Consider the following 15,301-nt stretch of genomic DNA (forward strand, 5'->3'; position numbering starts at 1 on the left):
ATAATCCTTTCTACTTTAGACACAAGGCCTGAAATTTGGGGGGAGGGGGCCAGTTGATTAGCTCAACTTCAGTATGCAACTGGTACTTAATTTATCAACCTCAAAGGGGATGAAAGGCAAAGTTGACCTCAGCGGAATTTGAACTCAGAACGCAAGGACGGATAAAATGCCGTGAAGCATTTTGCCCGGCGTGCTAATGATTCTGTTAGCTCACCGCCTTATTTATAATAATAACAAAAAAAAAAAAACCATAATGTCTACATCAAAGACATAGAAGAGGAATTAAAAGAAGGAAGAAGCTATATTCAGCTTCCGTTTTACCTGACACAAAAATCTCTGCATCAACACAACTGATATAGGAGTAGAGGCAATTAAGGAACACAACTGCAGTCATATATAATATCTGGTGATAGCTGCTTTCTTGATTACTTTGTCCTGCTCTTGAGTGTAAAATCAATATCTGCTGCCATTGGTAGTCTCTGAAAGTAGAAGCGAGACAGAAAGAAAACAAAAATTAGCAATCACAAAATTCTTTATGGAAAAGCATTAATTTATGTCTTTCTACAATTATTTCATGTGTCGTCGAAAGAATAATTATGGCCAAAGAATAATTACATCCAAAGAATAATTACGGCCAAAGAATATTTATGACCAAAGAATAATTACGGCCAAAGAATAATTACGACCAAAGAATAATTACGGCCAAAGAATAATTACGTCCAAAGAATAATTATGACCAAAGAATAATTACGTCCAAAGAATAATTACGGCCAAAGAATAATTATGGCTAAAGAATAATTACGTCCAAAGAATAATTACGTCCAAAGAATAATTACGACCAAAGAATAATTACGGCCAAAGAATAATTACGGCCAAAGAATAATTACGTCCAAAGAATAATTACGGCCAAAGAATAATTACGGCCAAAGAATAATTACGACCAAAGAATAATTACGTCCAAAGAATAATTATGACCAAAGAATAATTACGTCCAAAGAATAATTACGACCAAAGAATAATTACGGCCAAAGAATAATTACGTCCAAAGAATAATTACGTCCAAAGAATAATTACGGCCAAAGAATAATTACGGCCAAAGAATAATTACGACCAAAGAATATTTATGACCAAAGAATAATTACGTCCAAAGAATAATTACGGCCAAAGAATAATTACGACCAAAGAATAATTACAACCAAAGAATAATTACGGCCAAAGAATAATTACGACCAAAGAATAATTACAACCAAAGAATAATTACGGCCAAAGAATAATTACGGCCAAAGAATAATTACGGCCAAAGAATAATTACGTCCAAAGAATAATTACGGCCAAAGAATAATTACGGCCAAAGAATAATTACGTCCAAAGAATAATTAAGACCAAAGAATAATTACGTCCAAAGAATAATTACGTCCAAAGAATAATTACGACCAAAGAATAATTACGGCCAAAGAATAATTACGTCCAAAGAATAATTACGTCCAAAGAATAATTACGTCCAAAGAATAATTATGGCTAAAGAATAATTACGGCCAAAGAATAATTACGGCCAAAGAATAATTACGGCCAAAGAATAATTACGGCCAAAGAATAATTACGGCCAAAGAATAATTATGACCAAACAATAATTACGTCCAAAGAATAATTACGTCCAAAGAATAATTACGTCCAAAGAATAATTACGACCAAAGAATATTTATGACCAAAGAATAATTACGGCCAAAGAATAATTATGACCAAAGAATAATTACGACCAAAGAATAATTACAACCAAAGAATAATTATGGCCAAAGAATAATTACGGCCAAAGAATAATTACGGCCAAAGAATAATAATGGCTAAAGAATAATTACGGCTAAAGAATAATTACGGCCAAAGAATAATTACGGCTAAAGAATAATTACGGCTAAAGAATAATTACGGCCAAAGAATAATTACGGCCAAAGAATAATTACGGCCAAAGAATAATTACGGCCAAAGAATAATTACAACCAAAGAATAATTACGGCCAAAGAATAATTACGGCCAAAGAATAATTACAACCAAAGAATAATTACGACCAAAGAATAATTACGGCCAAATAATAATTACGTCCAAAGAATAATTATGGCCAAAGAATAATTATGACCAAAGAATAATTACGCCCAAAGAATAATTATGACCAAAGAATAATTACGGCCAAAGAATAATTACGACCAAAGAATAATTACGTCTAAAGAATAATTACGTCCAAAGAATAATTACAACCAAAGAATAATTACAGCCAAAGAATAATTATGACCAAAGAATAATTACGACCAAAGAATAATTACGGCTAAAGAATAATTACGACCAAAGAATAATTATGGCCAAAGAATAATTATGGCCAAAGAATAATTACGCCCAAAGAATAATTATGACCAAAGAATAATTACGGCCAAAGAATAATTACGACCAAAGAATAATTACGTCTAAAGAATAATTACGTCCAAAGAATAATTACAACCAAAGAATAATTACAGCCAAAGAATAATTATGACCAAAGAATAATTACAGCTAAAGAATAATTACGTCCAAAGAATAATTACAACCAAAGAATAATTACGGCCAAAGAATAATTATGACCAAAGAATAATTACGGCCAAAGAATAATTATGACCAAAGAATAATTACGGCTAAAGAATAATTACAACCAAAGAATAATTATGGCCAAAGAATAATTATGACCAAAGAATAATTACGCCCAAAGAATAATTACAACCAAAGAATAATTATGGCCAAAAAATAATTACGACCAAAGAATAATTATGACCAAAGAATAATTATGACCAAAGAATAATTACGTCCAAAGAATAATTACAACCAAAGAATAATTATGGCCAAAGAATAATTATGACCAAAGAATAATTACGTCCAAAGAATAATTACGACCAAAGAATAATTACGACCAAAGAATAATTACGGCTAAAGAATAATTACGACCAAAGAATAATTATGGCCAAAGAATAATTATGGCCAAAGAATAATTATGACCAAAGAATAATTACGACCAAAGAATAATTACAACTAAAGAATAATTATGGCCAAAGAATAATTACGGCCAAAGAATAATTACGACCAAAGAATAATTATGGCCAAAGAATAATTACGACCAAAGAATAATTATGGCCAAAGAATAATTATGACCAAAGAATAATTACGACCAAAGAATAATTACAACTAAAGAATAATTATGGCCAAAGAATAATTACGGCCAAAAATAATTATGACCAAAGAATAATTACGGCCAAAGAATAATTAGATGCAACTGTTTTCTGTCCAGCCTATTGACTTAATGTTTGTTGTGATTGTATCAGGAATGAATGGGATAATGAAAAATTATATATTTGTTTTATTTCTTACTTGTTGCAGTCATGTGGCCATGCTGGGGCACTGCTGTGAAGGAATTTCAGACAAATGAAGCAATCCCAGAATTTACCATTTTCTAAGTCTGGTACTGACAGTTATCGGTCTCTTTTTTTGCTGAACCAGTAAGTTATGGGGATACCGATACCAGTTGGAAAGCAGTGGTGATGGGGTACAAACACAGACACAAACACACACGCTCACACATACAGACACACACACTCACATACACACACATATATATTAAGAAAAAGGAGGCAGAATTTTGGATAATTCTTCATTAGCACTTTCGTTCGTTTAACTGAAAAACTGAACCAAAGCTTATTTTTGTTCAATGTTTCTTGAAGAGTTTGGTTAAACAAACGAAAGCGCTAATAAAGAATTGTCCAAAATTCTGACTGCCTCCTTTTTCTTAATACGTGTGTGTGTGTTTGTGTGTATACAGGGAGTGATGGGTAAATTGTCAGCATTTAAAATTTTTAATTTCGTGCATGAACACTGTTTTTGATTTTGTCAAGTACACAGTACAGTAGGGTCAGTTGGGCACTGTCTGTGAAAAAAACAGCACCCTGATGTAATTCAGTCTGCCAGAAATTAGGAAACAACATGCTGTACTGCTTGGCATTCATGCCAAAAGTTCCAATACAAACATTTCAGAGTGTTTGGGTATCAATCTGAGGATAGTGTAGAGGATTCAGAAAGAGACATTATGCCTGCATTCATATTCCCACGTGGCCTCAGACTCAACATGAAGGCCTACATCAAGTGCTTGAAGGAGATAGTGCTGCCCTGGGTCAAGAGGGTGGCTGCTGGAAGACCCTATATCTGGTAACACGACTCTGCCTCATGCCACACAAGCAGGAGGACCAAGTCTTGGATGTCAGACAATTCCTGCCACCACATCACCCCTAACTCCCCAGACTGCAACCCCCTAGATTATTATGTGGGGTGCAGTTGAGTGAGAGAGCAATAAAAATTCCTTGTAACACCAAAGATGAACTGAAGGCAAGGATTATAGCAGAATTCACCAACTTAAAAAACAAAGAGACCATCCAGAAGAACTGCAGTCCATGGTTGAAACCGATGGTGATTGTATTGAATAAATTTACTCTTTAGTATTTCAAGATATTTTTATGTAATTTTGGTAAATAGATCTGTTAAAATGAGATGTCAGTGTTGTTTTCATTTTTGTTTAATTTAGACGTAATTTTGACAGTGCACAGCAGTTGTAAATGAGAATCATGCTCTTATCCTTTGCAATATCCTGCAAAAGCATCTCCAGCTGTGGGGGTGGGGGGGAATATAACCTTGTTTGGAAAGAGGTGAGGGTCGGTGAGAGGAAGGGCATCCAACTTGGAAAAACCTGCCTCAATAAACTCTGTCCAGCCCATGCAAGCCTGGAAAAGCAAACAATATAATGATGAAGACGATGATGATGATGACGTCTGTACTAACCTGGGTTTAGAAAAAAAATCTGGGTCAATATCCCATTTGAGTAAAACTGATATTTGCTGGATCAGTTTGAAGAGACTTCCCCACGGATCAGAAACCTGACTTTCTTTTTCTTGCAAACCAACAATTAATGGATATTTCTTCATACACTGCTTGGTTGGTGACAAAATATCTAAAAAAGGAAATAAAAACTGCATAAGACAAAACTCTTCAAATCTCCACAAGGAGTGACAGCATTTTTACAATGTTTTACAGAAAGAATAAAATGCTATATGTTGGGCTAGCAGTTCTCAACCATGGCTCCCAGGCCCTCGAGCAGCCCACAATCATCCTTGTGGCAGCCCCTGACGGTCTTCCCACCATAAATATAACAAATTTTTCTTTAGAAAATTACTATTTTTAAAATTTCACGAGAGATATTCAGCAACAGTACTTTGGAGTAAAGATTGGTTGCCAACATAACATGGCAGTCCTGGTTTAGGACAAATGTTGCTGTAATTTAGCCCCAGGAGACATTGTCTCCAGCTGGCTATACGACATGATCTGTGTTCTTATATTGTCACTTTGAAAACTATATATTTCGAACGGGAATTAGACAGCGCCACCTCTAGCCGAACAATTATTCTGTGCTGATGAAGAGAAATAACCCAGAAATCGTGATACACAGATATTGTTTTGAGCTGAGTGGGGATGCTAGATTCCCTTGTATGAAAATATAAGGACACAGATCATGTCGTATAGCCAGCTGGAGACAATGTCTCCTGGGGCTAAATTACAGCAACATTTGTCCTCAACCAGGACTGCCATGTTATGTTGGCAAACAATCTTTACTACAAATTTTTCTTTATTTATTAGTGTTTTACTTTTTTTAATGTAGCCCCCTAAAAAAATCCAGGTTTTGGATCTGGCCAGAATATTAACAAGTCTGATAACCACTGCATTGGGTTCTGACAACTTGGTGAGAAGAGTAATGGTAGCACACAAATATCTCTTCAAGTCCTAGGATACACAGAACTGGTTACTGGGTTTCCAAAGTGGCCAAGGGACCGAGATCACAATATTTTCATTCTGAATGGGACAGGAGTCCATTGCAGGGTTACATATTTACAGCTTAGTGGATAGGAGCAACATAAAATGAAGGGACTTGCTGAAGAATACAATGTACAGCTGGTCTGGGAATCGAAACCATGACCTTCCTATCTCGTGACTACAACACCGTGACCACTAGGCTGGCATGGTCACATTATAAATATGGCTGTGTGGTAAGAAGTTTGCTTCTCAGCCATATGGTTCTGGGTTCAGTCCCACTACATGGCATCTTGGGTGTCTTCTACTATAGCTTTGGGCCAACAAAAGCCTTGTGAATGCATCTGCAGGATGGAAACTAAAAGAAGCCCATCATGTATGTGCATGCGTGAGAATGCCTGCGTGACTGTTTGTCCCCCACCATTCTTGATAACCAGGGTTGGTGTGTTTACATCCTCATAACTTAGCAGTTCAGCAAAAGGAGCTGACAGAATAAGTTCCAGGCTTAAAATGAAATAAGTTCTGGAGTCGTTTGGTTTGACTAGAATTCTTCAGGGTGTTGCCCCAGCATGGCCCCAGTGTAATGATTGAGACAAGTAAAAGATAAAAGATATAAATTCTCCCACATGTATTGAGTACTTTCACACCACATCTTAATCTTTATAGCCATAGAGAAAAGGTGAGCTCTGCAAGCTGCAGTGATAGCAACCCATCCAGGGGAGCAGTAACTCTGAAGAAGAATCTGCATGGAGGGATTGTGTTGTCTGTGAGCCACAGCAAAGTTAAGTCACCAAGGAGAGCAGCAGTAAGTCAATAAGCATCTGTTTGCCGGATGGAGGGCAGCAGGCTCCCAAAGGCAGCTTCCTATGCTGAACTGGATCAGAGCAGGCGGAGCTGTGGTGGCCAGATGTACTGAATAGATATACGAAGAACTCCAGCATCTTCCCTTGACACCCAGGAGAAGACCCTGTAGCAGGATGAATGGCACCGATCACTGAAGCTCATAATTCCAGCCATTTAGGAGAAACAACAGAGAGACTATGACAGGACACATGAGAGGCGGCACTTCTCCGTTGCGTCAAGTAGTTTCACTTGCAGCAGATCAGGAGCAGGCCATGTAGCTCACATGTGAACCTGCCTGCGATGGTTACTAAACAAGAATATGCAACATGTTGACCTACGATGGGCAGAAGCAGGAGAAAGAAGAGGAGAAGACAATGATGAAATATGGAGAGGAATGAAAACTCCATGAACTACAAGGGAAGTAACTCATGAAGGCGGGCAGCAATTCTGATGATTGTCAAGTGACAGAGAGAAGAGAAGCTAGTTCGGTCCTGTCAATCAAATTCCTAATAACACAATAAAATTTACTCAGTCCAGTCTACTCGGTAAAGTGGTTGGCGTTAGGAAGGGCATCCAGCTGTAGAAACCAAGTCAAAACAGACTAAGAAACCTGGTGTGACTCCTGTCAAACCATCCAACCCACACCAGCATGGAAAACGAACGTTAAATGATGATGAATGTAAAGAGCAGAAACAAAAGCTGCTGGGCATTTTCTCTGATGCTCTACCAAATCTCTCATTCCATTGCTGTGAAATTAAAAGAGAAAAATTTCTTCTCACCTGATGAGGATGGAGCCGTACTACATTCTAAAGGGCTTGGTGGTTGTGTGACGTATGAAATATAAAATTGTATTGCTTTTTGCATCCATGTGTAGAGGTCTGCTGATGTAAAAGACACCCGGCATTTCTGAAGAACCAACGGCAACACATCACATACTGAAATGAAGAACAGAAAAGGGAAAATAATTCAAACATGCTGCATCGTTATTAGTTATTTTAGAGACAAGGATGGATAAACGAATAACAGAATGAAAGAAAGAACCAGAAATAAAATATTGTTGGCATTGAAAACACCATGCATATCTCTATATATAAACGGCAAAATGTCTGTGTGTGTGTCCTTTATACAAATCCACAATTTTTCCGTTAGAGGGCTCGCACTTTCTATGGTCATTCAAAACCGTCCAAGGGTGGTCGTGCACATCTTTACATTTCCCCAGTCACCCCGCAAAGCCATTAAAAATCAATAGAAGTCACTTTTTTGTGAATTTTCTATCCAAAACCCAATCAAAATGCCCGAAAGTTGATACGCCAATTGAATGCCAGCTAGCTGTATGTGATTGGTCAGAGTTTTGGACAGTACTCGCGTGTATGTGCGCACGCATGCAGCTGTATATGCATGCACTAACACTTTGCTGGGTCATAGTGCTAGTAAGTGTTAAAATGATGATGGCAGTGTTTTTGCTGACCATTCTTCATAACTGGAACTTTGTTGGTTACGGTGACAAGTGTTACAGTTGTTGCAATCAGTGAAACCGATCAGCTGGTCAGCTCATGAAATCAACTTGCAAGTGGCTGAGTACTCCACAAACACACATACTCTTAACATAGACCTGGGGGAGATTCAGCATGACACAGAATATGACAAGGGCTGGGCCCTTCTGAATTACAGGTACAACTCATTTTATCCCCAACTGAGTGGACTGCAGCAACATGAAATAAAGCATCTTGCTGAGGGACACAATCTACTGCTGGGAATCGAACCCATGACATGACTGTCATGAGCCGAGTACCCTAACCATTAGTCCATGTGAGTTCCTGACTATTCTTCAAAAGATATCACACAAGAAGACCTTCCCTGCCAGCCAACCTACAAAGCCACTCCACCACCTCTTATTCTTCTTCTGTACCCTTCATCATGGTTTATATTGGAGACACTTTATGCAACTCCCACTTCTTTACATTATGCTGGACATGATGACTTCACACCATAAAATCCTGGCTTTGTTTTTACTAAAACTTTAGTTTCTGCTGCTACCTTCACTTCAAGACCTTCCAATTCTAGGAGTTACTGCCACATCTGAGATTTCTTCACTAATTCTTCAAAAGATTCAGACTAATGTATCTTTATAGTTCTATATCTAAGAAATGAGGAATTATGTACATTATTTACATTTGATGATCACATTTGGAATGCTTTAGATCATTGGTCTGTTCATTATTTACATTTGACAGATATTTGTCCTCATCTTGTTCGAAATTTCCCCAAGACACCTGATGAAGCCTGGAGGGTATATCAGCCGAAATGTCGTGCTAACAACAAACAAGATGATGACAAATATCCGTCAAATGTAAATAATGTAATGTATCTTTGTTTCAGAAAGCCATACCATAACAGACCTTGTCAGAGCTGGTGCCACTTGTAAAGTGGTTGGCATTAGGAAGGGCATACAGCCATAGAAATCATGCTGAAACAGACAATTGGAAACTGTGGCAGCTCTCTAGTCTTGCCAGCTCCTGTCAAACTGTCCAATCCATGCCAGCATGGAAGATGGATGTGAAATGATGAAAATGATAACAGTGTATGATTTGAAGGAGACTTGGTTGTCATTTCTAGCAAGGGAAGTGACCAGGTAATGACTCTCTCATTGGCTCAGCTGTTTTAAACCCTATTGTAACAAAGTCGACCGCAGCAGCATTTGAACTCAGAACACTTTTGTAACCTGTTCTCAAGTGAAGAAAATATCAGCTACAAAAGATAAGACCTTTGACAAGGAGTGATTAATGGATGAAATGCCATTAAGCATCTTGTCCAGCATGCTAAAGATTCTGCTAGCTTGTCACCTTATGTAGTAGTAGTAGTAGTAGTAACAATAACAACAACAATAATAATAATAGCAACAACAACAACACTGACAATAATTAAGAAGTTTGACTTACCTAACAATTTCCTGTAACAATTAACAGGTGAGGGTACGTTTGTGATTGATTCTGACAAGATCAAAGTTTCTATTAATGTCAACTGCAGAGTAAAAGAAACCAAAAAAAAAAGAAAAGAAAAAACAAGACAGAAGTTTCAATTTCTGAGGACAGAAGTTAAAATGTCACCCCAAAGGTGCAAATGACACCAATAAATACCCTTCACCTACTTCATTCCTAAACTCATTGATGGCCATCAAACACCTTATAGATATGGTGGCAGGTAAAAAGCACCATTCAAGCATGATTGTTGCCAGTGCCGGCTGACTGGCTCCCATGCCGGTGGCACGTAAAACACACCATTTGAGCGTGTTTGTTGCCTGTGTTGGCAGAATGGTCCCGTGCCGGTGGCACATAAAAAGTACCGTTCAAACAGTCAATGCCAGTGCCGCATGACTGGCTCATGTGCCGGTGGCATGTAAAAAGCATCATTCAAACATGGTTGGTGCCAGCACAGCCTGACTGGCTTCCGTGCTGGTGGCGTGTAGAAAGCACTATTCAAGCATGGCCAGTGCTGGCTGACTGGTATCAACCATGTTCACCCTCTTATTACTTACTTGGATTTGTGGTGGCCTTCATCCGAGAGATGGGTTGAGCCAGCTCCAACCAATGAGTTCACCACATCCCTCATGAACGCAAACCACATCCAAGAGTCAGCCCTAACATTCCAGCAGGTAAAGTAATGCTTCTATTTGTGGCCCAAAAATCTAGCTTGCAGATTTGACAAATGCCCCACAGGGAGAGCAAGCACATCGGATCTAGATGATACGTAATGAGAACAACAACTCCACTGAATCTAATCCACCTGAGTTAATTACCCCCTGACAGTCACCGTATCATCATTATTCAACAACTGGTTTTCCATGCTGGCATGGGTTGGATGGTTTGACAGCGACCAGCAAGCTCTGGAGCATATGTTGAGCTCCTATATCATGGTTTCTTTGACCAGATGCCCTTGTCTAATGCCAGCCAGTGCATACTGAGTACTTTCTTTATGCCACCTATCCAGTGAGGTCGTCAGGTAACTTGCAAGACGAAGAAAAAAACGAACAGGGAAGAGGAAAACAGAAAAAGCCACTCCCACCTCAACTAAATGAGAGGAATATTTGAGAGGAGGAGGAGGAGTGGTTTGATGCTAGATGTTGAGAGACTGAAGTAATCCTGCTGGATAAATTCTAAGTTATTGTATTTATGTGCGACTCACAATTGGCAATTTCAGTGATATACTTATCATGATCATCATCATCATCATTTAATATCTGTTTCCCTTGCTGGCATGGGTTGGACAGTTTAACAGGAACTGGCCAGCCAAAGGAGCTGCCTAGGCTCCAGTTGTCTGCCCTTCCAAATGCCAACCACTTTACAAAGTGCAATGGGTGTTCTCTACTTGGCATCAGTACAGGTGCTTTATGTGTGGCACCCAAGCCAGGTGTTTCTTGTGTAGCCCTGGCACAGATGCTTCTTATGTGACTCCAGCATGGACGCTATGTGGCAAGAATATAAATCTTATAATAGGTAATTCTTTTTAATGGAAATTCTAATTAGATTTATTGGTAGAAATGAAATAAATCTAAGCAGTACAAAGCCTCAATGTCAGTGAAATAAAAAATGTAAGCATGTTCTTTGTATAGCCTTGATGTGTTGGAAAACAGAGGAAAAGAGTAGGAATTCCAGAGATTTCAGTTGTGAGAAGATAGGATTAAGTCAAAATGCATTTCCTCTACAGCAAAATGTCTGTTTCTGTCCCTCTATGATACTTTAATCTTTCATCATTTGGCATTAAGCCACCTCCCTCAGCTGAAGGGTGTAGTTTTGCCAGTTACTTGGTGACCTTACACGAGCCAGTGGCACATAAAAAGAAACCAGTAACACTCTGCAAAGTGGTTGTTGTTAGGAAAAGCATCTGGCCATAGAAACCATGCCAAATCTGACATCAGTGCTTTGCATACTCTTTATGGTTCACCAACTCCTGTTGAACATCTGACCCATGCCAGCATGGGAAATCGACTTTAAATCATGATGATGATGATGATGTAGTTACTAATTAATCAAGCATTTCTTAGTTAGCCCACATTATTCCATAAGGAGCATAGGGCTAGTTTCCTGGTTTCTCTGGCGTATATATATAATAATTATGAGGGAATATTATTCCTAACTTACAGGGAAAAATTCAATTTAGAAATACTAAATCAAATTTCACAAAATATAATATATATATATAAATTAGAAAAAAACACCTTTTATCAATTCAAAATGAACAATTAAATTACACCATCTAGAAAATTACATATAATAGAAATATTAAAATTAAAATAACAATAATATACCAATGATTAAGTAAATTGCAAAATGTGTTTGAATGAACTGGAGTCCCATTCTGTGAGAGACGTTGCAATCTCAGTTACTTTTACACCCTGGAGACTGGGTCACTGGACCTGTGAGTTGTTGGACTTGAGACAGTAATGTCCAGTCTCAGAGGGCCAGCAAAGGTCATAGGCACTGCCCCTTCCTACAGTCTTAAGTTAGAAAAATAAAATAAAAGGCCCACAATCACAAAAGTAGATTTTGTTTTTATTAACAACATTTTTAAAAGAAAGGAAAACATATTAAAAACATGAAAGATCCAATTGAGGAAAAAAACCCATAACTACCTCACCAAGGAAACAAGGAAAAAAAAAGGGGGGGAGGGGAATTAAGCAGCAGGAGATGGGAGAGGGAGGGAGTAACAGGTTTTACATTTCGGACCAAATGGTGTATTTAGCTGTACCTTGTGGTCATGATTGCAAAAGCATTGCCTTGGAGAATGGCCAGCAACACTCAATGCAACAGCCATAAAAGTAATATAAAAACGTATATATTTGGTGTTGCAAGATTATTAATTTTTGCCAGCTGAGTGGACAATAGCAACATGAAATCAAGTGTTTTTCTCAAGAACACAATGCACTGCCACGTCTAGGAACTGAAACCACAATCTTACAATTAAGAATGCAACACCCTAACCACTAAGCCATGTGCCTCTACCATGCAACAAGAACGGTAATGAGATTTTTGTATCCACCCCACTAAAACACATTCATTATGTATTACAAATGTCTTAACCACACACATGGGTGCACAGTGCACGCCCATCAGTAAAACAAAACAACAAAATCTAGATACGTACCCCTTGTTCCGTAACTAGATTTGGGAATTTCCTCATGGCCAAAAGCAGAAGTCGGCATTGCTCAAGAATATCACTTATTTTCTTTGCCATACACAGCAACATTCCACACTGGACATTTGTTGGCACGGCAGCAAATATGTCTGTGAAATAGGAAGACATTTTAAGACTTTAATGACAAAATGGTGAGATGTGCATGAGATTCAGCTGTTATTTCTAGCAGGTTATGCAAGTATCTTCTACAAAAGCCTCATGGCAACATTAAGCCTTATGAATGAAATTGGTAACTGGAAATTAAAGAAGTCTATCTTATATGTAACATATGGTATAATTATAAGCAGGGCAAATTTTAACCATTTCTCCACAGACTGAAAAAATGATGAACAACCTTAGTCGATTCTCATCACTTTGATAATTTCCAGAGAAACAAGCAGCCAAACTATTTATATACTCAACAAATGCAGCAGTTACTCTATGAAGGGGGTCCTTCATTTGCATACTGAAAGTGTTTAATACTCTATCAATACCATATGGTATAATTATAAACAGGGAAAATTTTAGCCATTTCTCTGCAGACTGAAAAGATGATGAATTATACCATATGTTACATATTTATTATACCATACTTTGATACTGTGTGGACTAAGATCTCTGTTGACAGGTCGCTGGTATTTATAGAGAGTTAAACACTTTCGGTATGCAAATTAGGGACTCCTTCATAGCGTAACCGCAGTATTTGTTGAGTATATAAAGTTTGGCTTTGTTTCTCTGGAGTCTGTCAGAATGATGTAGATGCTTCTGATGAGAACCCAATAAGGTTTGAAAATCGATTAAGGTTGTTCATCATTTTTTTCAGTCTGTGGAGAAATAGCTAACATTTGCCCTATCATCATCATCATTTAAGCTCTGTTTTCCCTGCTGGCATGGATTGGACGGTTTTGACAGGAGTTGGCAAGACTGAGAGTCATACCAGGTTCCATTGTTTGTTTTGGCAGACAATGCCAACCACTTTACAGAGTGTACTGGATGCTTTTTGCATGGCACCAGTACCAGTGCTTTTGACATAGTACCAACAGAGGGGCTTTTAATGTGGCATCGGTACAGATGCTTTTTACGTGGCACTGGCACAAGTAGAAAATTCTTCTGACCCATGTGCGCATGGAAAAGTGGATGTTAAATGACAACGATGACAATGAGTTATGGATAATTCTTTACTCTCACTCTTGCTAAAAGACCCATAACGAGCCAGCGCTTGACACATTGGATACCTGCAAGCAACAATGTCGTTCTTTCCTCAATTGTAATATAAAACAAGATACCAGTGCCGCCTGACTGGCTCCCATGCCAGAGGCATGTAAAAAGCACCATTCAAGCATGGCCGATGCCAGTACCACCGGATTGGCTCTCATGCTGGTGGCACATAAAAAAAACCATTTGAGCATGGTCGATGCCAGTGCTACCTGACTGACCTCCATGCTGGTGGCATGTAAAAAGCACCCACTACACTCTCAGAGTGGTTGGTGTTAGAAGGGCATCCAGCTGTAGAAACCTTGAACCTTGCTAGATCAGATTGAAGTCTGGTGCAGCCTTCTGGCTTGCCAGTCCTCATTCAAACCGTCCAACACATGCCAGCATGGAAAACGAACGTTAAATGATGATGATGATGACAATAATGAAAACCACAAGAACAAAAATAAACGAAATACCTGTGAGTAACTGAGACTTTGAATCAACGTTATCTGATTGCATAGCTTCTAACATTGATTGCAATTCAGCCCAAAGGTTGGGCTCATGGGGGAAATTTTGAAACCTGCAAATTTTAAAAACAGATGAACAATCAAATTGTAACAATTTCAATATATTTTGTAGTAAACATTGTTTGCCAACATAACATGGCAGCCCTGATTTAGGACTAATGTTGCTGTAATTTAGCCCCAGAAAGCAGTCTGTGCTGATGAAGAGAAATAACCCAGAAATTGCAATACACAGATATTGTTTTGAGCTGAGTAGGGGTGCTAGATTCCCTTGTTTGAAAATATAAGGACACAGATCGTGTTATATAGCCAGCTGGAGATGATGTCTCCTGGGGCTAAATTACAGCAACATTCATCCAAAACCGGGACTGCCATGTTATGTCAGCAAATAATCTTTACCCCAAAGTACTGTTGCTGAATATCTCATGTTGTGAGATTTAAAAATAGTAATTTTCTTCAATACATTTTCTAACCCTTTGGCATTAAAACCAACCATATCCAGCCAACATATTCTAGCTGTTTTATGTTTAAATGGGCTTGATCTGGCTTCTCCCACTTATCTGACAATGTCATTCTAAAAGTCAGCAATCACTTTATCAAAACCTCAAAGCTGTGAGATAAAGCATTATTAATTCAAAAGAATGTGAATAAATATTACATTTGACAGAGGGAACACTAAAAGATTAAAATATAGGAATCTG

At 38.1% G+C, this 15,301-nt stretch overlaps 2 protein-coding genes across 2 annotated transcripts in view; one reads left to right on the forward strand and one right to left on the reverse strand.

Annotated features, from left to right (window-relative positions):
* LOC115215459 (organic cation transporter protein-like) overlaps positions 1-15,301 on the forward strand; it is a 463,156-nt gene that overhangs the window by 246,145 nt on the left and 201,710 nt on the right. The gene's annotated exons all lie outside the window — the stretch shown is intronic.
* Positions 1-15,301, reverse strand: part of LOC115215850 (integrator complex subunit 10) — a 35,439-nt gene that overhangs the window by 14,370 nt on the left and 5,768 nt on the right. Inside the window, exons 3-8 of the mRNA XM_029785188.2 lie at positions 14,553-14,656; positions 12,850-12,989; positions 9,648-9,729; positions 7,488-7,643; positions 4,843-5,011; positions 322-479 (exon numbers count right to left, since the gene is read on the reverse strand). Coding sequence (XP_029641048.1) covers positions 322-479; positions 4,843-5,011; positions 7,488-7,643; positions 9,648-9,729; positions 12,850-12,989; positions 14,553-14,656 — 809 coding nt within the window. The remainder of the gene's footprint in view (positions 1-321; positions 480-4,842; positions 5,012-7,487; positions 7,644-9,647; positions 9,730-12,849; positions 12,990-14,552; positions 14,657-15,301) is intronic.

The sequence above is a fragment of the Octopus sinensis genome, linkage group LG9 (assembly GCF_006345805.1).
Source record: "Octopus sinensis linkage group LG9, ASM634580v1, whole genome shotgun sequence".
Lineage (NCBI taxonomy): Eukaryota > Metazoa > Mollusca > Cephalopoda > Octopoda > Octopodidae > Octopus > Octopus sinensis.